Below are 23,963 nucleotides of genomic sequence, written 5' to 3'. Positions count from 1 at the left end.
TTCCACTCACTCTTCTGACTAACCTTTACTTCTTGAAACAGGAGAGCTTTTTTTCTACAGATGTTTTCTCAAAAGGCATTCATTCATACTGTACCCCAAGAGATTTACTGTAAAATAAACTTTAAAAAATGTATAAAAAAACAAAACCTCGACTAAATTTTAATGTAGAAAAAGCTTTAATAAAAGCACACTTGTGAATAAAATCTCAAGTGTGAATTTTCATATAAGAAGTTGAAAGAAAATGTCTGGTTGAATCTCCTACAGAACAAACATGGAAAAGACATTTCACATGTGTTGAGTTCTCATGTGATTAATCAAAGCAACACGCTGTGTGAAACATTTACTACAACTTTCACATGGATATGGCTTCTCACCTGTGTGAGTTCTCATGTGTCTAGTCAAGCTACAACTGTCTCTAAAACATTTACCACAAGTTTTACATGGATATGGCTTCTCACCTGTGTGAGTTCTCATGTGTGTAGTTAAGTGACCACTGACGGTAAAACATTTACCACAAGTTTTACATGAATATGGCTTCTCACCTGTGTGAGCTCTCATGTGAACATTTAAATACCACTTGTGACTGAAATAGTTTCCACAGAGCTCACACGAAAATGGCCTTTCACCTCTGTGAGCCCTCTTCTGCCTTTTAAGCTTTTGACCATTTACACTGTCTCTGTGATGATTGGTTTTTTGACGTCTTTTGTTACGTGTCAGTTCTTTATTGCCCTTTGATTCTGAGTTTTTTTTCCTGCATCCACCCTGATCTTGATTCTCAGCTTCTGTAGAACTCTGACACAAGGGTTGGGTCCTGTTCTGTTCTGGTTCATGGCATTCTGTTTCTTCAGAAGAAGTCTCCATGAAGTTAACATTTTCCTGCTTCAGAAGGAACTGCCCTTCATGCTGTTGGCTACAGAGTTCCTGCTGGACTTTCTTGATCAGTGGAGGTTCTGGTTCCTCCTGGTCCAAACTGGAGGTCGACTCCTGGTTAAAGAGCTGCTGGTCAGTCAGAACCTTCTCTTTTTCCCAAACTTGATGCTGTGGAGGTTCTGGACAGGATAAAAGAAAATGTAGATTAATGTGATAAAAAATAAATCTCATTTTATTTTAATCTGTTCCAAATAAAGATGTTTGGAAAATAATGAGACCTCAGAATAGCTCTTACTTAAAGAAAATAAACATTGAACAACCACAAAGATCTGTTTATGGCCACAGGCTAGGAATGCCCCGTGGCCCCCAGCTGCATTCTGGCGGGACCAATCACAGCTCTCTATTGGGGTTTCAAACCCATAGAGCACTGTGATTGTTCCACAATGGTGCATCAATTACAGCGCTCTTTTGGCTTTGTGGGCCAATCAAGGTGCTCTATTGGTTTGGTGGGTGGGATGATGCGACGTAGGTAAACAAGATGGCTACAGCTTATTTGGAACGACTTTTACATCAATTTTGGACTATTTGAACTCGGGCTTTATTAGAATCAGGAGCAGATAGATGTGTTTAAGTCTTATTTTTAGAAAAATTATGTACTTTTGCCTTCTTCAACAGTGGACTGCCTATTTGACTGACATGCGTTGCAGTGAGTACGTCCCGTTGTTTATTGTCCAGTAGCATGCAGTGATCGTTTGAAAGACAAAGGTAGAAACAGCCCCATGACCGAGAGCCATCCCTGGAACGTTTCCTGACAGATATATTTATTTAGTCTGGCTTGCCAGGCTAAGGCATCACACTTACTACAGTTTGCTTTTACAGATCTTTCCTCATTCCAGAAAAACTGCACCAGATAATCTGTTTATCATTTCTTTTCTATTTTACACTAAAAACCAACATGGAATGTTTTTTTCTGTTTTGGAAAAGGTGTTAATATTTTCAAATTTTGTCTTGGAAAACACATCTGAATATAATTTTAATATACTTCTTATAATATAATTCTTCCGGCACTCGTAGAACACAGACACATCTCCTCTCCTCTCCCTCATGTTTATCCTAAGGCTCTCGTCCTGTCTGTCAGAGTGCTTCTCTGCATTCCTCCTAAAATCTCAAGTTTGTTATTAAATCATGTATTTGGTTAGCTGATCGTTCAACGTGATTGACAAAAATTTTTATTACAATAAGAACAGACGGAGGGGCTTGAGTCGGAATAGAGTAGAATGCCTTCTCCGGGTCAGGGATGAGATCCTGCCCCAAGTGGAGGAGTTTAAGTATCTCGGGGTCTTGTTCACGAGTGAGAGAAAGCTGGAGCATGGGATCGATAAGCAGATTGGTGCTGCATCTGCAGTGATGCGGACGTTGTACTAGGGATGCACCGATCAACAATTTTTCACTTGGATCCGATTCCAATACCTGGATTTAGATATCTGCCGATACCGATATTATTCTGATACTAGAGGTCTGTTTGCTTTGAAATCATTATTATTATCATTATGGTTGATTTTATGAGGCTATAATAAACTCTTCTCTACAATCATGTATTTGTACTTGAGAAAGCTCTACGGGTAGGAGCCCAATAGCACCATGTCTCAAAAGGTAACTTACGATAAGTATGAGGTCACAAAATGTCCATCCTGAAAAATAAATATGCAACTGTAATGTTTCAAATGCATATTTATTAAATTTCAAGATAGGGTTACAAGATACTAGTGCAATATACACAATCAAAGAAACAACCCTGTCATATAAACTAAAAAGCCCATTTGTATCATCATTGTGTTTTACAGGGGAGCCAAAATGCTCCCATACATGCGACCTAAACGATGCAGGAAGTTTTTCAAGCTCCTCTCCACCTCCACCCTCACCACCACTGTGCGTTTCTCCTTTGCATGGAACAGGTAGCGCCTCCACCCTCCACAAGGCCGATCTGCAAACTGTGTGGGTGTCAAATTGTATAGAGAGAGCTGAAAGGATCGCGGATTAATGATGATCCATTGGTTGCACCCCTAGGGCGCGGCCATGATGTATCCCAAATGCGTGAACACAGGGGGAGGTGAACATCGGTATAAATGACAAACAAAACTTGGGCACCACCCGCGTGGTAAGTTCTCAATTATTTACTGCACAACGAGAAATTTTACTGCCAATGGTGCTCAGGCGGTTTAAGTTTCCACACCTGCATTTTTGCAACCAATGGTTAAAAAAGAATTGTCATTTTTTTCATACTTACTGTTGCTGGCTCTTGTTTTCCGATTGGGTAATATCACTACGAAGTAGGTAAAAGTATGTATGATTTGTGCCGATACCGTATCGGATTGGTATTGGTATCTGTCAATACTGAAGGATGCAATATCAGTATCGTATCGGAAGTGAAATTAGTTGTATCGGGACATCCAGTGTTTCCCCTAGGAATTTTTCCAACTGTGGTGGAGGTGGTGTTGGGGGGGGGATGACACGTCTCACCTTTCTGTTAATATTGTTTTATTTGATGCACTCCACTTAGAACTGCACCAATCCAGCGACTGCTGCATTTTAATAACTAGTATTAAAGGTGAATACACCAATATTTGCACAAGAATAATTTCTGTTTTAAACTCTCAGTGACACACTTTGCAGGGTGGATTTGGCATTTAATTTTTCTTGGCGTCTGTAAAAACATCTTCTTTTTCCCCCTTTATTTGACTCTCTGCCCCCTTTATTTTGGTCCAAGATCATTACTGGGCTGGCCTTATTAAAAACGTTCTACACCCCTGCTTAGTAGACTTAATGAAGTATTTTTAAGCCAGTATAAAAATGACTGAAACACAAATTTACATATTTGGCATTACTGACCAATATTTTTTATTTAATTTATTTGTTAAGAACATCATGATGCATTACAGTGAACATTATAATAAGCTGGGCGGACACTGTGCGACTTTTTCACTCGTAACACAGCTTCAGCTCAAACTGTACGACTTCAGCGCAGGGTAGATCTCACGAGTCATGTGCTCACACTGTACGTCTGGTAGCAGTAGCGGTTTTAGGCACGGGTAGACAGGGCAGTTGCCCGGGGCGGCATTTTTTCATGACACAAAAGGGGCGCACAAGCGCTGAGTAAAAAAAAAAAAAAAGGAAATCTGCGCCGCACCGAGGTTTTCTATTATCTGTCATATGACAGTGTCTGGATTGGAAACAGCAAGTTGGCGCCCCCTGCAGCTGCAGGCGCTCCTGCTGACTGAGAACGTTCACGTGCACCGTGTGTCTATGAAGAACAGGAAGGGGAGGGGTGCGGCGGGGGAATTCACCTCTGCGTCTTTCCCAAATGAAATGAGCGGGCAGGGGCTGAATCAACTGTATTAACATGGCTAAAGTCAATAACATCTCAACGTTCTTCCATATTTGATTCATAATATCATAAACACAGGCCTATCATTCTTTCAGGTTTCTCTGAATTGTGTGAAATGGCCGAATAAAAAAAAGGAAAAACAAAACGATTTTGTGGTCAGCCCCCCATCAAGGTCAAATTGTTTAGTCCTGACTAAAGGAAACTTACTGAGTCAGGAGCCAAACAGAAGAGATGAACATAAAAAGGCTAAAACCACCAGGTGCCCCATTCAGGGGAAAAAAAAAGAAAAAAGAGGAGAAAGATAAAGGTATGTAGCTCTCATGATGCATGTTTTCAATTTTTTGAACCAGTTAACTGGGATTTTAACGGTTAAATGCGGTCAACTAATTGCTAACAGAGCTAATAGGGCTGAAATATTGAAACGAATATTCAAATGGTTCGAAAAAAGTCCTTGAATCGTTTTTTACTGATTCAAACTAGGATTTGTTAAATGCTCACTGCAGCCTGTGGCCTGCCTGAACAACAACAAACACATGTTGATCATGTTCACATAATTATAAATAAAACAACTCTACAAGCAGAAGAAAACTCCCCAGTCACCACTAACTATCCTGTTTATTTATTGCAGATGGCTGCACTGATTATTTTTTACATGATTTGTTCTGTAAAAGTTGGCATTTTTGGTAGTCTACAGTTTTTTATGTCAGTTTAAATTACAATTTCAGAGGCAATTCTAAAATATTATGGATCATGATAAAGATCTATTGGAGTTCTACCCCAACTTTTGGACTGCTCTGCCAGTCACTGTGGCTCCAGCTGAGAGGAGCTTTTCAAAACTTGATCAAGTCATACCTGAGGTCAACTATGTTTCAGGGCGGCTCACTCACCTGGCTCTGATTAGTATCAATCACTCAGTAGGGGAGCAGATTTCATATGATGACATTATTGATGACGTTTCATCAAGGTTAGGTTTTAATTTTAGTTTGTGTTTTCTATTCTAAGTGCAATGCTGTAGTGATTATCTTTAGTTTGTTACGTGTGAAATATTTTTGCTATTTAGAATATTTATTATCTATTATGTTCATATATTCCTAATATTTAGTTATTGTTTGTTTTTGTATATTTGATTCTATATATTTTGATACAGTATATAATGTATATTGCTTTACATTCTGACAACTTCATAGTAATTAATGTAAATATGTGCAACTTAGAAAAATGAATGTTCAATAGTCGTTCTAATAAAACATGCCTGTTTGTAGAAAACATGCGTGTGTTCATGCAGGTGGGGTGGTGTGGTGGTGGTGGTGGTGGTGGTGGGGGGGGGGGGGGGGGCGCTCAAAGGGGGCCTCGCCCGGGGAGTAATTCAATATAGAACCGCCACTGTCTGGTAGCAACACGTCGGACCTAAAAATATGCTAAAAATAGCAGTTTTTACACAACACGTCAGACTTTTTGGTTTTGCCTGTTGTCCTTTGGGAGTGCTGCAGGAGGACACACAGGGATTCATGGGGGCTGGATGAGGAAAACGAAATAAAGTAAATCTGTGTTTTGTGATCAGTTTAATTTGACATGAACACGACAAACACGCTTTCTTGACAATCTTGGTGAGTAAAAAAAACGTGTAGAAATAAAAACGAACAACATGTGTTATTAGGGAAATAGCGGGTGAGCGGAGTTGATGCAGGATTGCGAATGCGCCGTGAGCGGTTCTGCTACTTTTTGGGTCGCAGCCGCTCGCTGCGCTGCTTCAACCCTCATGAGGAACGAGATAAATACCAAACACTCCAGAAGTCCGTGCGAGTCACAATTGCTGATTGGTAGCTGGTCACGTGGTGTTAATCGCCTCTCGTAACCCCCTGTACACTACACGACACTCAACGCTAAATTCGCCCCGATCTTGTGGATTCTCGCACGAGTGGAAAATCTGCTCAAAAAAGTGAAAAAGTCGCACAGTGTCCGCCCGGCTTTACTGTCTGTGTGTGTGTGTGCGTTGATGCCTGGGCCGAGCTGACGGAGCTCCCGGCTGCAGTTTTGTGTGTAGGAAGGGGCGGGCGCTCTATCTGACTGCCCAATCACAGAGCGTGAAGACAGTCAGTTACCCAATGAGGATTTCATTCAGCACGATTACAGATATTTACGAGTTTTACACTCGTTTCTTGCTCGTATTCGCCAAAAATGCTTTATCCGTACGCTCATAGCTGTAACCACCCTGCCCTGCCTACTCCTCCTTGCTACCTGCCGGCTGTGATCACAAGCAACAACACAGTAGTTCCCGCTGCTTCTTCGGGAAATGGCGCAAAAAAAAAAAAACATCAATAAAACTTGGGATGTTGTAGGTGTGGCGGTGGGATTTCAGCCGTGGCGAGCCGCCACGGCTACGCCTATGTAAGGGAAACCCTTACATCCCTAGGTACCAGTAAATATTTCTTGTTACTACTACTTTAATGATACTTGGTTTTTGATGGCAGTAACTCAACAATACTTTGGTTCAAATTGAATTGGTATGAGGCTGAAACGACAGAGTACTGTCCAACAGAACACCAAGGCTCTTAACCTGATCCACACGAAACAGTGACATTCTCAAAGACTAAAGAGAAGCTGCCAGCCTTCCCCAGAGCAGATTTCGTACCCATGAGAAGCACCTCAGTTTTCTTAGGGTTAAGTCATAGGAAGTTCTTGGAAAACCATGACCTGAGTTCTGGCAGACATTCAGTGAGAGCTACTGGAGGAAGAAGAGTAGACGGAGAGGTGGAAACATAAAGATGAGTATCATCAGCATAACAATGAAATTGGAGCTTGAAATTCCTAAAAATAGCCCAGAGGGGAAGCAGATAAACTATAAAAAGAAGAGGGCCAAGTACTGAACCTTGAGAAACCCCTGAAGCAACACCAGATGGAGAGGAAGCAAAAGTCTTCATTTGAATGATGTGAGTCCTGTCAGAGAAATAAGAGTAGATGCCAACCTAGCCAACAGAGTGGAGTGAGAGATTGTATCTAAAGCAGCACTAAAATCCAAAAGAACCAGAATGGAAATTACTCCATAATCGGCTGCCATTAGCAAATTGTTAGGGTTATTTTGATGAGGACAGTTTCTGTACTGTGATGAGGACGGAAACCTGACTGAAACTGTTCGAATAGATTATTGCGAGTTAAATGTGAATGGAGCTGTGAAACTAGTTTTCTCCAGGATTTTTTAAAGAAAAGGGGGATTAGAAATGGGACTAAAACTATTTAGGTCATCTGGATCAGCCCCAGGTTTTTTCAGTATAGGGCTTATTATAGCTGACTTCAGTGACTGATGGACATCACCAGTAACAAGAGAGGAGTGGATAACAGATATAATTGGAAGCAAGGCCGACACAGAAGTTTTAAGTAAACTAGTAGGGATGGGATCCAGAAGACAAGTGGAAGATTTGGAGCTACGGATAAGGTCTGCAATCTGAAGCAGAAGGAAGCTCAAACTCTGAGAATGTGGAAGTCAGAGGAAAGTGTTCATCCGAGACAAAGACACCAGAGGGAGCCCACACCCTGGTGATTTTTTAAAATCTTTTCATTAAAAAATGCTATCAGCGAGTTACAAATTTCGACTGAATAACAGTGTGAGGGTAAAGAGTAAATCATGAATAAAACATTTGATAGTGTAGAAGAAACATCTTTTACATTATCTGATTTAGTAAGTATCTATAGAAGATAATAAAATGCTTTCAGGTCACCATCACCAAAAAGAAAATATTTTTCTTCCTTTGACTGGAGGCCTTCATAAACCTGCCTCCTTTCGGTAGTCTGTTTATTGTTAAGTACACCGACACAAGGTCAAAAGATAAAACCCAACTTATCAAAAAAAGTCTAATTCATGATAACCTTTTACCCTGTTAAGCTAGGCATACACTGAGACTTTTCCACTTTTTTAAACCAATTTTCCCCTTGTGCGAGAACCTACAAGATCAGGGCGAATTTTGCGCTGAGCGTTGTGTAGTACACAGGGGGTAACGATACGCGATTAACACCACATGACCAGCTACACTGTAAAAAAAGATTTGCTGACTCAACTTGACTCAGTCTAGTTTCCTTGTTGCTTTGACTCAGTTAAGTTTTGTCAACTATCACGATCAAGTCCAGAATACTTAATCAAAGGCGTTGAAGCAACTTAAATTAAGTTGACTTGACTATTCCTATTAAGTATACTGAACTTAAAATTATTAGTCAAAATAAACAAATAAAAATCGATATTAAGTTGAGTTAACTTTTTTGTTTTTGTTAACCCAACTTGACTCAGTAAAGTTTCCTTGTTGCTGTGACTCAGTTAAGTTACATCAACTAACTAATTGTAGTTCAAAGCACTTAATAAGAGCTAATGTGTCAACTTTAATCAAATTGGTTTGACTGCTCATTACAATTATAAAGAAATAAAAAACATGTTGGTTAAACTTAGTTTATTGTTGTTTTCAAACTCCTAACAAGTTGAATTGACTTATTATTTATATTTTTTTTACATTTTTTGTAACAAAATAGACAAAGTCATTAACAAATTGTTTCTTAAAACATGCCCTTTTGAAAATGTTTACTCTTAAAAATAATTCAAGCCTTAACCAGAAAAGGTAAGACATTAGAAAAGCCTAATGTAACAAAGAAGTAAAATGTCTTTGCAAAGGAAAAAAAAAATAAAAAATAACATTTTTGAATAAAAATCTTTAAACAAGATGTGCAATCTCATAACAAGTCACAACAACAATTTAAACATCATTAAACATTTTTGCTGTGTCTAGTGACTAACTGCATTTTTTCGTTTCTTTTTAAAACACAGAAAAGGCTTTTTTACCTTGCTGACAGTTTCGTCTGCTGACTGCAAAACTTCATTAGAGCTGGGACGTTGATGGTGGCGTCACTAAATGCGAAGGAAGTGACACCACTATCAGCGTCACAGCTGTGAGGAAGTTTTGCAGTCAGCAGACAAAACTGTCAGCAAGGTAAAAAAGCCTTTTCTGTGTTTTAAAAAGAAACGAAAAATGCAGTTAAAAACAACACTTGTACATTTGTCACTGAAAATTTTAAGATGTATGGTTTAGTCACCACCAAAATTAACTACTGCACACATTTCTGTGCAACCGGTTTAACAAAATCATGTTATACTCACATCTCCATCTTAAAGTGATACTTCACATTTTTTGACATGAAGTTGTATAGCTTCCTCACCACCAACATAGTGCATTAATTTACATCTCAAAAATAAATCTGCATGAATTTCCAACTTGATATTACGTGGGATATCAATTGATATTACACTCTTTGCATTGAAATCGATGCAAAACTTGCTCTGACTCCCCTCCTCCTCTAGATCCGCTGCTAGGAAAGTCACACAGCTTTATTTTTGAGATGTAAATTAATCATGCTTTCAATGGCAAATTGTTATGTGAGGCTGAAGTGCAGATACCGTACTCCAAACTAGCCAGGACTATGTTCTGGAATCACTTCTCCGGGGCAAGTCTCTGGCCAGGAGAAGGAAGGGGAAGATGTGTTAGTGTTAATGCACTATGTTGGTGGTGATGATGCTATACAACTTCATGTCAAAAAATGTGAACTATCCCTTTAAAGTCTTAAAAGTGAAAGGTTTTATGAGGATAACAAACTGAACTGAACCTTTAATACATGTTGACTTTCATTTCAGTTTTTTTCTTCAAGTCAGTCACACTGCAGCTGATGCAAACAGACGATACACTATAAAACAGTATCAGAGTTGAATGTTGGATTGAAGAACAGACTATTGAATACACAATACAGAAACCACAATAAACAACAAACTGAATTTACCATGGTGACATTACTTAACCTCCATTTCACCTGACCCAAACAAAGAAACAAACAAACAAAAAAACACCACAAATTATTTAAAGACCAAAAGTGATTGGTTCATCCCAAGCAGTTGCTTCACTTGAGAAGTGCATTTTTCAGGGAATGGACCCTGGCAGAGCATGAGTCGATCCCAAGTCCCATGAAAAGACGCTGAATTACTTCAAAAGTGTATTTCATGTCTTTGGGATAGTTGAGGTTCAGCACATACATCAGTCCCATCAGTGTCATGAAAGCATTAGGTAGGTCACGTAGGTGACGAATCACAATGTTTGCCTCAAGCACAATGGCAACATCAACAAAAAATGATGGTAGTGGTTCACTGACATCTTCTAAAACAAGAAGGATTCCTACCACTATTCCCTTGATGAGATCATCTTCAGCATCAGTTGGCTTAATGGAGAAAAAAAAGAACAAATACAACTTTAGGAATAGAAAAACAACTTAGAATAATTGTTCTGCAGATTATTTTGTACTGTTAACCCTTATACATCATTAGGGACATTATTGTAATTTTGGGCAATAGAGGAAGTGTTGTTTTTCCCATCTTGCTGTTAGGGGTGCAGCAGGCCATCATTGATCAGTGAGCCAAATGGATCTCTCTCTTTGGTTTGGCATGCATGCGGTCCTTTGGATCGGTCACGTGGAGGGAGGAGGTGCTACACAGCACAGCACAGCAATAGCATTATTAGTATAACAATAATAATAATAATAAATATTATTATTATTCATGATCCATTTACCGTATTTTCCGCACTATAAGGCGCACTTAAAAACCTTTGATCTTCCCCTGAACCGGAAGTGCGCCTTTTATGCGGACGTGAGTGAGGCCAGCCACATCTTTTTTTTTTTAATAAATCTTTATTACTATCAATATCAAACAGTACCGTACAGTAATTTAAGGCCAGCCACATCTGCGTCCGCAGGAAAACGAAGAGCCGGCCCATAGCACCGCCCACCCTCACCAAATAAGGTGCGGCACTGCTCCACGCAGTTATACCGGTAACTATGGCACCAACAAAGAGACACGCTTATGAGGCAGAGTTCAAGCTCAAAGCCATCGCTCACGCCGTTGAGCATGGAAACAGAACAGCAGCGAGAGAATATAACATTAACGAGTCGATGGTCCGCAAGTGTAGAAAGATGGAAGACCAGCTGCTGCTGAAACACCACAGAAGCCCCCCCCCCCCCCCCAAAGGAAAACAAAATCTCTTCGGATTTACACGATTCACGTGAACACACCATTTGGCTTTAAAAATGGTGATTTTCACCAAAAAGCTACAAGTTTGCACGTATGAGACAATTTTATGATCATTAAAATTTTCAAAAGTTTGTGAGGTTGTGCCGGCAGTTGGGTTTGTGCCGTAAAGCCGTTCCGCGTTATAATTTCTGTTGTAAAGTACTCCACAAAGACATAAATAGCTGCGTCGCAACCGCAGATAGGACTGGCGCCTCGGTGCTTCTGGGATGCGTCGCAGCACTCCCTGTGTGGCCACTTCCATTAATTATAATGGGTTCTATTTAAAATCACAGTGTGGGCGCGACGCACTACGGCACGTCCGCCTCCAGTGTGCCCCACGCTTTAGGCTCCCAATTCACATAACACACCAGCATGCGAATGTGTGTGTGTGAATGGGTGGTTGACTGATTGCGTTGCTTGGGGGGAGGGGTGGTTGTAGAACCCTAGAAAGTGCTATACAAATACAAGTCATTTACCATTTACCAATTATGATCAGAAAAAAATTGACATGTTCCTATTAAATATGTATTAATGTATGCATTTAAATCACAAATGTTTCTTACCTCACATATCTTCAAGAGTGTGAAAGGATTTTCTTTCATGTACCATGGCAGGCCCAGCAACACAGGAGTCCTTTTTCTTAGGTTTGATGGCTGTGAAAAAGAAAGATATTTATATTTGTATTACTTCTTTATTTCAACTAGTATCTGAATGCAGTTTAAAAGTTTCCTCTTATTCAAATGAAACGATTTCACTTTAGTGCTGCCACGATTAGTCAACGCGTCACAACGACAAACAAAATGGTCAACAATAAATTTAATAGTGCACACGTTGCTTTTTCTATGAGCATTTTTTAAATCTCGCCTGCTCTAGGCACATACGCAGTAGTCGTCATCTGGGTCAGCCCATACTTGCCAACCCTCCCGATTTTCCTGGAAGTCTCCCGATTTTCAGTGCCCCTCCCGGAAATCTCCCGGGGCCGGGAGTTATTTACTGTAATATACTTATTACAGTTAAAAAAATAAAAGCGTTTCTCCTTTTCAACGGATGAGTATGTTACAAAGCCAAACACATGCACATCGTAGCAAGCTAACATGCTGACCGAGGCCTTTTTGAACATGTTGGCTTCCTGGTTCTAAAAGCTATACTTTTATTAATGACACGATTAGTCGACAAATCGTCAACAAAACTGGCGATTGTCTACTATTAAAATAGTTGTTTGTGGCAGCCCTGTTTCTCTTTAAAAAAATTAAGAATTAGGACTATGTTCCGTGTCAATACAATTTAACTTACATCGTTGTCGAGACTCTCCAGCAAAGACATCAACTCCTTGTTTCCCTCAAAACGCTTTGACCTATACAGCAGAAGCAGTTTCTGGAGATTGCCATCTAGGCCCTCATAGAAATAATTGATGTCCACTGACATCAGACGTGTGAATTCCTTGACAATCTTTAGGGAGATGACAAATAAAAAAAAATGTAAAAGGGTTATAAAATACATTTTAAAATGGTAACTATATATACATTTAGATAGCAATAACCTAAAACACACCTGTCTTTCAGTAAAAAGGGCAGACCATCTGGCTTTCATTTCCACTACAGGTGGCTCTTCTTCTACTATCTCCTTTCTTCTCAGAGCAAATGTGGCATTCATGCCACTGTCAATGAAATCCAAGTTTGGCTTTGCTTTCGCCATTTCTTGGGAAAGCATCATTCGCTCCTCATCCAGTTTTTTTATATCTCTCCCTTGGGGAAGGTCTGGTAGAAAGTTTGTTTCCGACCTTCTGGGTTTTTTTACTTTGTTTCTTCTTCCTCGTGTATCCCCTGAACCTCTCTTATCAGAGTTTATCTTCAGTTCCTGACAGCCAGCATCTCTTAGCTTCTGCCTGTAATTGCCCATCTTAAATTTTAGACTTATTTTCCATCCATACCATCCTGATGTGGAACCTGGTTCTTTGAGGCAAGGGTGTTTTTCAACAACGCTGTGGGCTGCTTTTTCAAAGTCTTCATTTGCAGGGTATGCCTTAAACGAAAACATTGTTTCTGCCATCTTATCCAGGATTTCAGACTTCATATCTTTTGAAAGAGTTAAAAGTTTTCCATGGGATTCAAAAATTTCATTTCCCTGCCTAAGCCTAAGTTCTACATCAAATGAAAAGGTGGGAACTGGAAATACTGTTGGCTACTGCTGAGAACGTCCTGAAAAAGAAACTGATTGGCTGCTACTTGTGGATGTGGAGGAGGAAGCTGACAATGTTAAATCAGAACTACAAGAGTCCAAATATGGCTCAGCGGAATCAGGGCAAAAGATGACTTTCAGTGTTGCCTTGTCCTTTGAAAGATCATCAACACATGTCAGGTTACAAAAGTCTTTAAAGTCTGTGTCTTCATATTGAAGGTCAAAACACTGGTTCAGCTGCAGTTTGTTTTTTACATCCAGCTTAAGGTCTTCAACTGATTTAGGAACAGAATCCAGTCTTATCTTTCTGATGTCCTGAGGTGAAAGTATGACACGCAGCAGCATCTCTTTTGAGGCACCACCTTTGTTTTCTGTGAAGTATGCAAAAACACAAAAATTATTTAATGACAAGCTTTTGCTTTCTAAAATGTAGAGAAAGAAATCCTGGAAATTTTATTGCAGGGTACAATAATTTGTAAGTGATTTTGAAATGAAAACTAAATTATTCAAAAAGAAAAGGTCACAAATCTAACAAAGCAGCAGCACAGCGATGAGAACTTTCAAATAAGCTAGAAACATACACAAGCACATTCAATGTAGAAAAATAAAATCTGAAAATATTCCAGAAGGGTAGGGCTGCTCAATTTTTTATCTCAATTATAGGGATGTAACGATGCTCCGAAAATCAATTTGAAATCCGTGAAAAGTAGTTTAAATATCCATCGTTGTAGAAAAAAAGGAAAACTGATTTACAACGACCACATATATTACATTTATTATTATTATTATTATTATTATTTATTATAAAGTGTGGGTAAGAATTAGCCTGGCAAGCCAGACTAAATAAATGTATTATTTAGTCTGGCCACGCTCCATTGACGGCTCTCGGTTGTGGGGCGGGTTCTACCGTTGTCTTTCAAATGATCTCCGCATTCCACTGGACAATGAATGTGACATACTCTTGTGTCACTCTGTTGCATCATCCCACCCACCAGGCATATAGAGTGCCCTGATTGGCCCACAAAGCGGATAAAGCTCTGTGATTTGTTCACTAAGCAGATAGAGCACTATGATTGGCCCACCATTATGGACCAATCACAGCTCTTTATGTGTTTGAAACCTCTCTAGAGAGCTGTGATTGGCCAGCCAGAGTCCTGGTAGGAGCTGCTGAGGTTCCAATGGAGCGTGCCTAGACCAAACTTTGCAAAGCAAGAATTTGGTCTAGTTCACTAGGCTAGGTAAGAATACTTTTGTAAGGCACTTAAGCCATGCAACACTGACTTGCCCAAACTAAACATACAAAGCAGTTCAATTCTACCTTAATGAAGTAGGAAGGCTTTTGGTGTCACGATCACTTTTCCTGCTCGTGTGTATGGATACAAAGGTTGAAATCCATTTAGTTCATGTGGTTCTACAATCTGAAGCACAGAAGGCTGCTTTTCCACAAGCTCATAGCTCTGTAGGTGCTCCAAGTACCACACGTGATATGGTGCAATGATGAATGACACTTTCCCATCTATTATCGCAATTTTCAACAACTTCCCAAAGTCTGGTAATCCACTTGTGTGCCCCTTGGACAAAAACATTCCCTCAGAATACTTTGTGCCTTTTACAGAAGCATGGGTTGCTAGAGAAACAAATGTAATATCTCCATATTTCAAAATTAATGCCTGTTTCATATTGTCTTTCAGAGTTTTAGGGGAAACAAGTGAACAACGTTGAACTTCCAGATCAGGTTTAAAAAGACTAGGCAGATTGAGATAGTAGGCTAATGTGAGTTGCTGTTTTGTTGCCAAAGTTAGCAAAATGTTTTTGAAATTGTGAGAGGTATGGATAACCCTTTTAAAAAAACTGTGTTTTGCCTCAAACCTAATGGTCCAAAAATCCACAACAGGCCCAAATCTTCTAATTAGGTCTGGGTAATGTTCTAAGTAATGGTGTTTTGGCAAGAGGTGAAAATCTGGAAATACCTCTTTCAACAGACACCTGTGATCTGAAATTTTACACCCAAGGTATGACAATGACTCTTCTGAAAAGTAACAGCTAGCCAAAAGTTCCACTATTTCTTTCAAATCCAGAATAATTTGCCAGGTTTTGTCATTTTCAGGTATAAGATGACCAATCATTAATGGAAGCAGCCGTAAAAGCGTCCAGTTTTCATGACAGTTTCCACTGATGGAATTTTTCTGAGCAAAAGATTGTGATATTGGTTTTGGTCTATTTATTTTATCTGTAAACTTGAATGGGAAAGATTCAATGATGGAATTCAAATGATCTAATGTAAAGTACTGCTTTGATATAAGATTTTTCAGACACAAGCCTAATTCTTTAGGAAGAATACCTTCAAAAACATCATGCATAAAATCAGGAGGAAATCCTTGGATGGAGTGAAAATATGAAAGTAGGTTGAGAACACAGTCTCTTTTTACTCCATTAACTACATCTAACTGCTGACTTTTCAACTTCTGTAAATCACTTTCGTAGGTCTCAACTGTTCGCAGAGGGAACACTCTGTCCTTGACCTCAAATGTGTCAATATCTTGCCGGCTAGCTAAGCAAAACCGGCAAAATTTGTCAACATTAAAACTTTCTTGGAAACCAGCTAAAGAGTGAGCCCCTAAGTTGTCTGCTGACACATAAAGCACAGTTCCTCTTATAGTTGTTCCCAGTTTCTGAATGTACACACCTTGTTGTTCAAGTATTTGCAAGTCTTTAATCAGTGGTTGTAGAACTGCATCATATCCATGTTTTTTAACATCACTACTGTGACACAGACAAGCAAGATAGATTGACTGCACAGACGACCTGCAATCCAAAGGCAAATTTGACAAGACCCAGTATACAGCGCAGACTTTGTGGATTTTTTTGGATGTCCCTAGTGGGTTACAGGTTTCAAACTCATCTATATAAAGCCCCAGAGCAATTCGTAGATCTTCAGATGTAAAGAAAGTATTGTCTTTGTAATATGAACTGTCCCTGTATGTTTTATACTGGCAGTAGTGGCCCTTGGTTCTGCTGTGCTCAGCTTCAATAATTTTATCTAACACATCATTACGATTTAGTAATTCAGACAGCACTTTTAAAATTGGAATATATGCAAATTTACGATGCAAATGGGCATCTAAAATATATTCTACTGCCTCAATTACTTTAAAATGGGTCTTGTAGTATGTTGTTCTTTTGTAATCGGAGCAAAAAGGGCCGTTCCTTGACAGAAAGCTTAAAGGGTTAGCTTTTTTAACAATCTCTGTTATAGCTGCAGTGACAGAACTATTAACAACACAATTATGTTTGGTTATAACATTTTCAATAAGTTTTGGGTTGAACTCTTCTAAAACTAAATTTAAATTTGTTAGCTCATTTATTATTTCCTGAGTAGTTGCCTTTGAAACATGTAAAATTGTTTGCATACGCAGTAGGAGGGAGGCAAATTGGTGCTGAAGTAAATCACTTAGATCCTGATCATTTAATGGCTCTTCAGTTGTTAACGCATGAGAATCTGACTCTATCTGTAATTCATTTTGAAAGCCCACATTCACCAAAGCGCAATTCCTATGCAAGTTTGAACGAAAATTTTCTACAGAACACTGTTGATGCTTCTTACATTTATGCGCACGAAAAGTGCTATACACATTTGACTGAAAATCACAGTCTATGAATGGGCATTTCACAGTTTCTTTGTGGTTTAAGTGTTTTTTTAAATGTGCAAAATATTCTGTAATTGTGCAAGTCTCTGAAAAGCAGCAAAGTTCACAAATCAAATTTAAAGTAGCTGGATTTTCAGAGGAAGAACAGCTGTGATCTCTAGCTAAATGTTTCCTAAGGGAAGATTCAGTCCTGAAGGAGCACACACAGTCTGCATAAAGACATGGAAGAGGAAAATGTCTTGCCTGAGTACAATGCTTCAATTTATAATGGGTGATTAATGTGCGACGGTTTGGTGAGGAGAAACTACAGCACTTGCAGAACCATCTCATGAAGACCAACACCCAGAAACAGCCAAAATGAGTGGTGAAACCTGAAATAGACAAAATAATAAAAGGGAATCATCAATAATGAACAAACCTAGGAGTTAAAACAGTATTAAATGTTATATAGGTTCTAGCATTTGCATGCAACCACTAACTTCAGTAAACATACACATAACCATGCATGTAAGAGAAGGCAGACCTGATTAGGTTTATATTAATTAAGTTAAATTATTCAGTTGCTTTGGGATGGGGAATTATGTGGCTACCATGACTGGGTCCGCCTCTAAAAATGTTCTAGTAAATTATTTTACATTATTCACATGCTCAACAAAAATAAAAATATAACCTGAGATGCACAATACAGGCAATCATAAGTGTAAGCTTTATAATATTCTTTGCAACAAGAATAAAGTGCTCAGTTAATGTTCTTGTGTTTAAATATTTGTACTGGTGTTTAGTTCTTTTCATATTATCTCTCTCACTCACACACAGACGCGAGCGCGGACACAAACACGAGCCATCCTTCCTTCTCTGCAGCTCAGCAGTGCTCAGTGGTCTTCAACAAGCCCAAGAAAAAATAACTACACCCATGCGCGCGTGCCGCTTCTTAACGGTACACCATGGAGAAATATGTCCGGTACACGGTGTCTAGTTTGAGGCGCGAGTTCATAATCCCATCCTCTATTGTGCGGTCAGCTACACCGAACCGGACTCCGCCCGCTCCAAGTATGGCATATCAAACCCTAACCATCTCGGATGGAGAGGGAAAGGGTCAGCAGGCGAGCGGGATGAGAAAAGGGGTTACTCAAGCGGGAGAATGGAGTGTCAGCTAGCTTAACCGCACTGAGAGCAGGAAACCGCAGGCGAACGAGTGAGAGGAGAAAATGGGTTTTTAATGCTGTAAAACTCAAAGTTTTACATTTTCCCCCGAAATTTTCATAAAATCGATCGGACGAACAGGCAGACAATACCAACTTTTTTACCGGGTGGGGTGGTGGGAGTATATGTGCTCATAAACTAGCTAGTTCAACAAAATTAAACAGAAATATAGCATAAAATATTGAATTAAAATGACGAAATAGTAGAGTTAAAAACAAACATCCTAGTTACCGAATGTTAAGCCGAAATAAATCATTAAAAGATTAAAAGTATTGAATTAAAATATACTCACTCAGAATCTGAGGGACCAAGTCCAAGCGAGAAAGAAAATGGTGGTGACTTGTTCTGGAAATTTACCGAAGATTGTACCATGTGACTTTTACGTCACAATGTGGCGCATGCGTATTCTGTACAGATCGCCTACAACCAGTTATCCCAAGTAAACAGAAATTAATATTTGGAGTTTTTCTCTGTCTTTTTAAGTTGAAGTTCTTCTAACATATTTTCATCAGTTAAATGAGGTCATGTGTACAGTTAACTTGATTACATCAGCCCAAATGACTAAAACACTTTATCATTTATTACAGTGTACACATAAGCAACCATGAGTTTGCATGGATTTTTGGCGTGTTTGATATTTTGCTCATCTGTGGTAAGCAGGGTCCGAAATTAAATTTTTTACTCACCGGCCAAGTTGGCCGGTAGATGATGAAAATCTACCGGCCAAGCATATCTTTTACCAGCCAAAATTCTAAATGATTTAGATCTACCTAAAGCATGTTATTCTATATTATGTTGATTCCAAACTGAGTGACAAAATAATTAAAACATCAATGAATAAGAAAAACAACTCTTTTGTCATTTTTACTATTTATTTATTTATTTATTTTAGAGATGTTTTTATGAACTCTTTCATTGAAATCTAGTCAGATTCCTTGTTTTCTCTGTCCATGAAGTCTGGCCTCCTGCTTCTGACACCGTCTTTGTGCCAAAGCATTACAAAGCATGAAAGTGTGTCAGGGTTGTCACGGTAACCGGTGTAGCAGTAAACCCCGGTAAAAAAGTTGACAATAATAATAACCGTCTTGTTTTTAAAAAAGAAAAATATTATCTCGGTGGATTACCGTGGCTGCGGCGTAGGCGCGGTGACCCTTACCAGCCACCGTATCATTTGCTGAAGAAGCCGGTGGCACATGCGCACTTAAGCACTCGGGACATTTATTATCCCTCAAAGAAGGAAGTATGGACATTTTTTGGATATTTGAAGAATGCCGAGGGACAGTTGATAGAAGACGGCTATACTTTTTGCAGCACGAGCAGAAAAAGTGTCTGTGAAAGGCAGCAACGCTACGTGGCCATCATAATGTAGCCATTGTCTCACGACTCCGCCATCTCCAGTTCGCCACTTTTCACAAAATCTTCTGGTTGCCACTGGTCCTGGTGGTTTTTCTTCCAGTTCGACGAGTTTTCTTTTGGAAGGCTGGCTGACTCCGGTTAAAAACCGCTACATTTCACCGCTAGTTTTAACACGAAGCTAACTGCTAACTTGATAAACTGACGTTGGAAATGACGTTGGATGCGGCGTTCACGTTTCGCGTACGTTTGTGTACGTTGGATGAAGGCGGGAGGAGTATCAGAAATCCATGGAAGATGACTGATAAACATAACTAATTTGGTGCAAACATTTACTCGCCAGGTGGCAGGTAGAGCTCAAAAATTTACTCGCCAAATAGAGTAGGGCTGCAACAACGAATCGATAAAATCGATGAAAATCGATTACTAAAAGCGTTGGCAACGAATTGCGTCATCGATTCGTTGTGTCGCACAACTCTTCCAAAAGCGTACCGCTGCTGTAGTAAAACAAAAGGTATAATAATTTCTTATTAATAAAACCTTGTTGCAGCACTAAAGCATAAAAATGAGATTTTGCATTAAATATGCAAAATATTTACATATGAATTGTTTTAGAGCCCTTTTATTGGCAGAATCTGATATTAATTTAGTTCTTACAAGAAATGGGTCCCAACGTGGTTTGTGTGGCGTTGTCATGGTGTGACGTCATAGGCACAGATTTCCTGTCCTCTTGTTTGGAAATGGAAATATGGTCACCCTATATTAAACAAACTGTCCACCCGGGCTTTTGCGCTGCACAGAGACGCTTCGCTGCCTATGACTTTGAACGTCAGTTGAGAGTCAGTCTCATGCAGACTGACCAATGAAGAGAGGGGCTCAAGTTAAGACCCTCTCCTCATTGGTCAGTCCACACGAGGTGGGTCAAAGGTTACTCTGGGCGGGTTACGTGTTGTCAGGCATTCAAGTATTGAGTATATTTACTGCATATTACAGTAAAATATTCTGTATGTGACCACATTATGGTGATCCTTGGGTCGTGATGATGGAGCCCTTGAATATTGTTGCCCAGGGTACAACAAAGTGTTAATCTGGCCCTGGTTCCGCCGTCACATTCCCGCAGAAACTGGTTGATCACACCGGGGCCAGACTACTAGCATGTGGTTTTACAACCACAATGTCCTCGGAAGCAAAAACGCTCTTAAAAGGGAGGGAGGAGTCCTAACTGTTGCTGCAGGCGTGTTGTGTGAGAGTGCAGTTATATACTGGTTAATATATTTTTGGGTTCAGTTGCTTTCATGTGGCCTAATGTGAGTCTATTTGGGATCATTGGAATGATCAGCAGCATTTCTTGATGTGACTTTATGGCAGTTGCCCAGGGCATCATCGCAAGGAGGATGGCATTCATTTACTTTTGTTTTATTTGGTATTTTTTCAGTCATTTTTGGAAATAGTGATCAATTTTGATTAATTCACAGCCTATGTTTAATTACATTTAAAATAAATGTCAACAGATGAGATCAAACAAAACAGATGAGAATTGCCCTTAAGCTGTTTAACTTGGACCAAGCATTTTAGGTCACAGATAGATGTAGCTTAGGGTCTCTGTCTATACACCTTATAAGACAATTTAGGTGATGGCATGTTGTTTTTCTGCTATTGAACTGTTTTCTAATAATGTTGTGTTAAATAAAGTGAAGGAAGGAGAGAAATAACGTTTCCCTAGCAGTTTTTAAAAATTTCCCCATGTAATCCGATTAATCGATTAATCGTGTCGAGACCCCGTCCGATTAATCGATTATCCAAATAATCGTTTGTTGCAGCCCTAAAATAGAGCAATTTACTCGCATTTGGCGAGTGGTGAGTGTTAATTTCGGACCCTGGTTGTAAGGATATTGCATTGTTGAAGTGGCGCTGTGAGCGGCTAAGACCCAAAAAGTACCCGTAACGCTCACAGCTCATGGACAAACATGTATCAGCATGGCTCGCCAGCTATTTCCCTAGTAACTCATTAACTGCCATTGATGACTAAAGTCTTCATTTTAAATCCATCCATTCACGGCCAATGACAACTTAAGTCATCATTTGCATTTTTTTACTGTGTGGGCATCGGAACGAGCCCCCGCACCGTGAGAACAAACATCTCAGCTCTAAAGCCGATCTTCATCTGCATAAGTCACACGTCACGTGACCAGGAAGCAGAAAATCCATGTGTTAGGAGATCGTTTTGGGCCGTTGCTGTAAAAAACGTAAGGCGCGAACCGGAAAAGCTTCTGCCGATCACAATTTGTCAACGGATTATGAAAGAACGGATAACGCTCGAAACGTGCAAATTCTTCCTGATGTAAGAGGTGAATCTACTCTTTCTTTTGGTAGTTCTGGCGTTGAGATCATCCTAGCGTGCAACGTTCTGTGACTCTTAAAAAAACAGTAAAAACGTTGAGAAACGCTGGCAGCGAAGGGCTTAACCGATCAGGAAAAGGCTGGCAGTGAATGAGTTAACACACGTTGGTCGTTCTTATTTATACACTTATTTAACGCACACAATGACAAGGATTGTCAACAACGTGTGTTTGCCATGTTTATGTCAACTTAAACTGATCACTAGGGCTGCAACAACGAATCGATAAATTCGATGAAAATCGATTACTAAAAGCGTTGGCAACGAATTGCGTCATCGATTCGTTGTGTCGCACAACTCTTTCAAAAGCGCCCCCCCCCCTTCCCGCCCGTCGTTGCGCGCAAGTCAGATCAGCGCGAGGGAGAGCTGCAGATCAGCGCGAGGGAGAGCCGGCAGATCAGCGCGAGGGAGAGCCGGTACCGGCAGATCAGCGCGAGGGAGAGCCGGTACCGGCAGATCAGCGCGAGGGAGAGCCTGCAGACTTTCGTCATCGATTCGTTGTGTCGCACAACTCTTCCAAAAGCGCCCCCCCCCCCCCCCTTCCCGCCCGCCGTTGCGCGCAAGTCAGATCAGCGCGAGGGAGAGCTGCAGATCAGCGCGAGGGAGAGCCGGCAGATCAGCGCGAGGGAGAGCCGGTACCGGCAGATCAGCGCGAGGGAGAGCCTGCAGACTTGCGCTGCTGCGAACCGGTTCCGCATTGTTGCGCAGCGATCCAGGCAGCTGCTTCCAGTGCACGGTCCATTCTCAAAGTGGCGCAACCAAAAAACTATAATTAGCACACGATCGTTCTTGTCTGCACATGTTCTCTATTTTCTGTCTTATTTGTGCCTGAAGCGTGCGGAGCTCATCACCTGTGCTGCGGTGATTTCACCTCACTGACGCAGCATCGAAACACGCTCTGCGCTTTGTGGTCAGGAGATCCCTTTGATCTGCTCAAAAGTAACTGATGAGGTGAAAAGGTAAGAATCCAGGCAACAGATTTTCTGGAGAATTATGAGGAGATGCAGGAAGATGAGAGACAGACAGGACAGGAAAATAGTTAAATAAAAACAAGAAAACAAAACAAAGTGTTGAAAAGTAAAATGCAGGTAGATTTATCTCCACTACACGCTTCTACCAGTAAAAAACAATAAGTTATACACATGTCATATTTATACATCTGATACAATTAAGATCACCTTCAAAACTCAGTCACACACCCAGGGCCGTTTCAAGACATTTTGGGGGCCAAGGCAAAATGCCCCCCCCCCATAACTGGGCTCCCCAGAAGCCTCTGTGTAATTCATACCCTCTCCAGGAGTATTAGTTATACAGTGTTTATAAAAGCCCCTCAGACATCACTGACATGTTCTAATATTATCAGATGAAAAACTAAATTATCACACATGCTGTCTCATCTGCTTCTTTTCTAAACCTGCAAAATGTAACAAAATCATTTGAAAGCCACTATTTGTGGATTCTCTGAAAGTTTCCATGGAGTGTGTGACAACTTATTTTTTCATTGATCCTATTGTCTAATCTCCCAGCTGAAACAAGCATCCTTAATAATCTGTACACAGGAAGCTTACCGATGGTGTAGTAAAACAAAAGGTATAATAATTTATTATTAATAAAACCTTGTTGCAGCACTAAAGCATAACAATGAGATTTTGCATTAAATATGCAAAATATTTACATATGAATTGTTTTAGAGCCCTTTTATTGGCAGAATCTGATATTAATTTAGTTCTTACAAAAAATGGGTCCCAACATGGTTTGTGTGGCGTTGACATAGTGTGACATCATAGGCACAGATCCCCGGTCCTCTAGTTTGGAAATGGAAATATGGTCACCCTACAT

The 23,963-nt window shown here is 40.0% G+C and overlaps 2 protein-coding genes across 4 annotated transcripts in view; both read right to left on the bottom strand.

Moving 5' to 3' along the window:
- Nucleotides 1–157: 157 nt before the first annotated feature.
- Nucleotides 158–22,657, bottom strand: LOC139066102 (uncharacterized). Of its 3 annotated transcripts, XM_070548012.1 has the most exons (4): nucleotides 12,897–22,635; nucleotides 12,639–12,794; nucleotides 11,909–11,998; nucleotides 158–10,498 (listed from the first exon to the last, which is right to left on the bottom strand). In XM_070548012.1, the coding sequence occupies exons 1-4, from the start codon at nucleotides 13,416–13,418 to the stop codon at nucleotides 10,184–10,186; spliced, it is 1,083 nt and encodes a 360-aa protein (XP_070404113.1). In that variant the 5' UTR covers nucleotides 13,419–22,635; the 3' UTR covers nucleotides 158–10,183. The 3 variants fall into 3 exon arrangements, with proteins under 3 accessions (XP_070404113.1, XP_070404112.1, XP_070404114.1); XM_070548011.1 differs by having other exon boundaries at nucleotides 12,639–22,635; XM_070548013.1 differs by having other exon boundaries at nucleotides 10,273–10,764; nucleotides 12,639–22,657.
- The window catches only part of LOC139066104 (zinc finger and SCAN domain-containing protein 31-like), a 36,618-nt gene continuing 12,812 nt past the window's right edge, over nucleotides 158–23,963 (bottom strand). The window contains exon 2 of the mRNA XM_070548018.1: nucleotides 158–1,049. Coding sequence (XP_070404119.1) covers nucleotides 286–1,049 — 764 coding nt within the window. The 3' untranslated portion in view covers nucleotides 158–285. The remainder of the gene's footprint in view (nucleotides 1,050–23,963) is intronic.

The sequence above is a fragment of the Nothobranchius furzeri genome, chromosome 2 (assembly GCF_043380555.1).
Source record: "Nothobranchius furzeri strain GRZ-AD chromosome 2, NfurGRZ-RIMD1, whole genome shotgun sequence".
Classification (NCBI taxonomy): domain Eukaryota; kingdom Metazoa; phylum Chordata; class Actinopteri; order Cyprinodontiformes; family Nothobranchiidae; genus Nothobranchius; species Nothobranchius furzeri.
This window is presented reverse-complemented; position numbering and strand designations above follow the sequence as displayed.

Bases quoted from the DNA above. Each gene is read 5' to 3' on its own strand.
- LOC139066102 (XM_070548011.1), bottom strand. From the start codon at position 13,418: ATGAAGTCTGAAATCCTGGATAAGATGGCAGAAACAATGTTTTCGTTT. The intron at 11,999-12,638 runs GTAAGTTAAATT...TCTTTTTCACAG, and splicing joins TGGAGAGTCTCGACAACGAT to CCATCAAACCTAAGAAAAAG. The intron at 10,499-11,908 runs GTAAGAAACATT...TTCTCCATTAAG, and splicing joins CACTCTTGAAGATATGTGAG to CCAACTGATGCTGAAGATGA.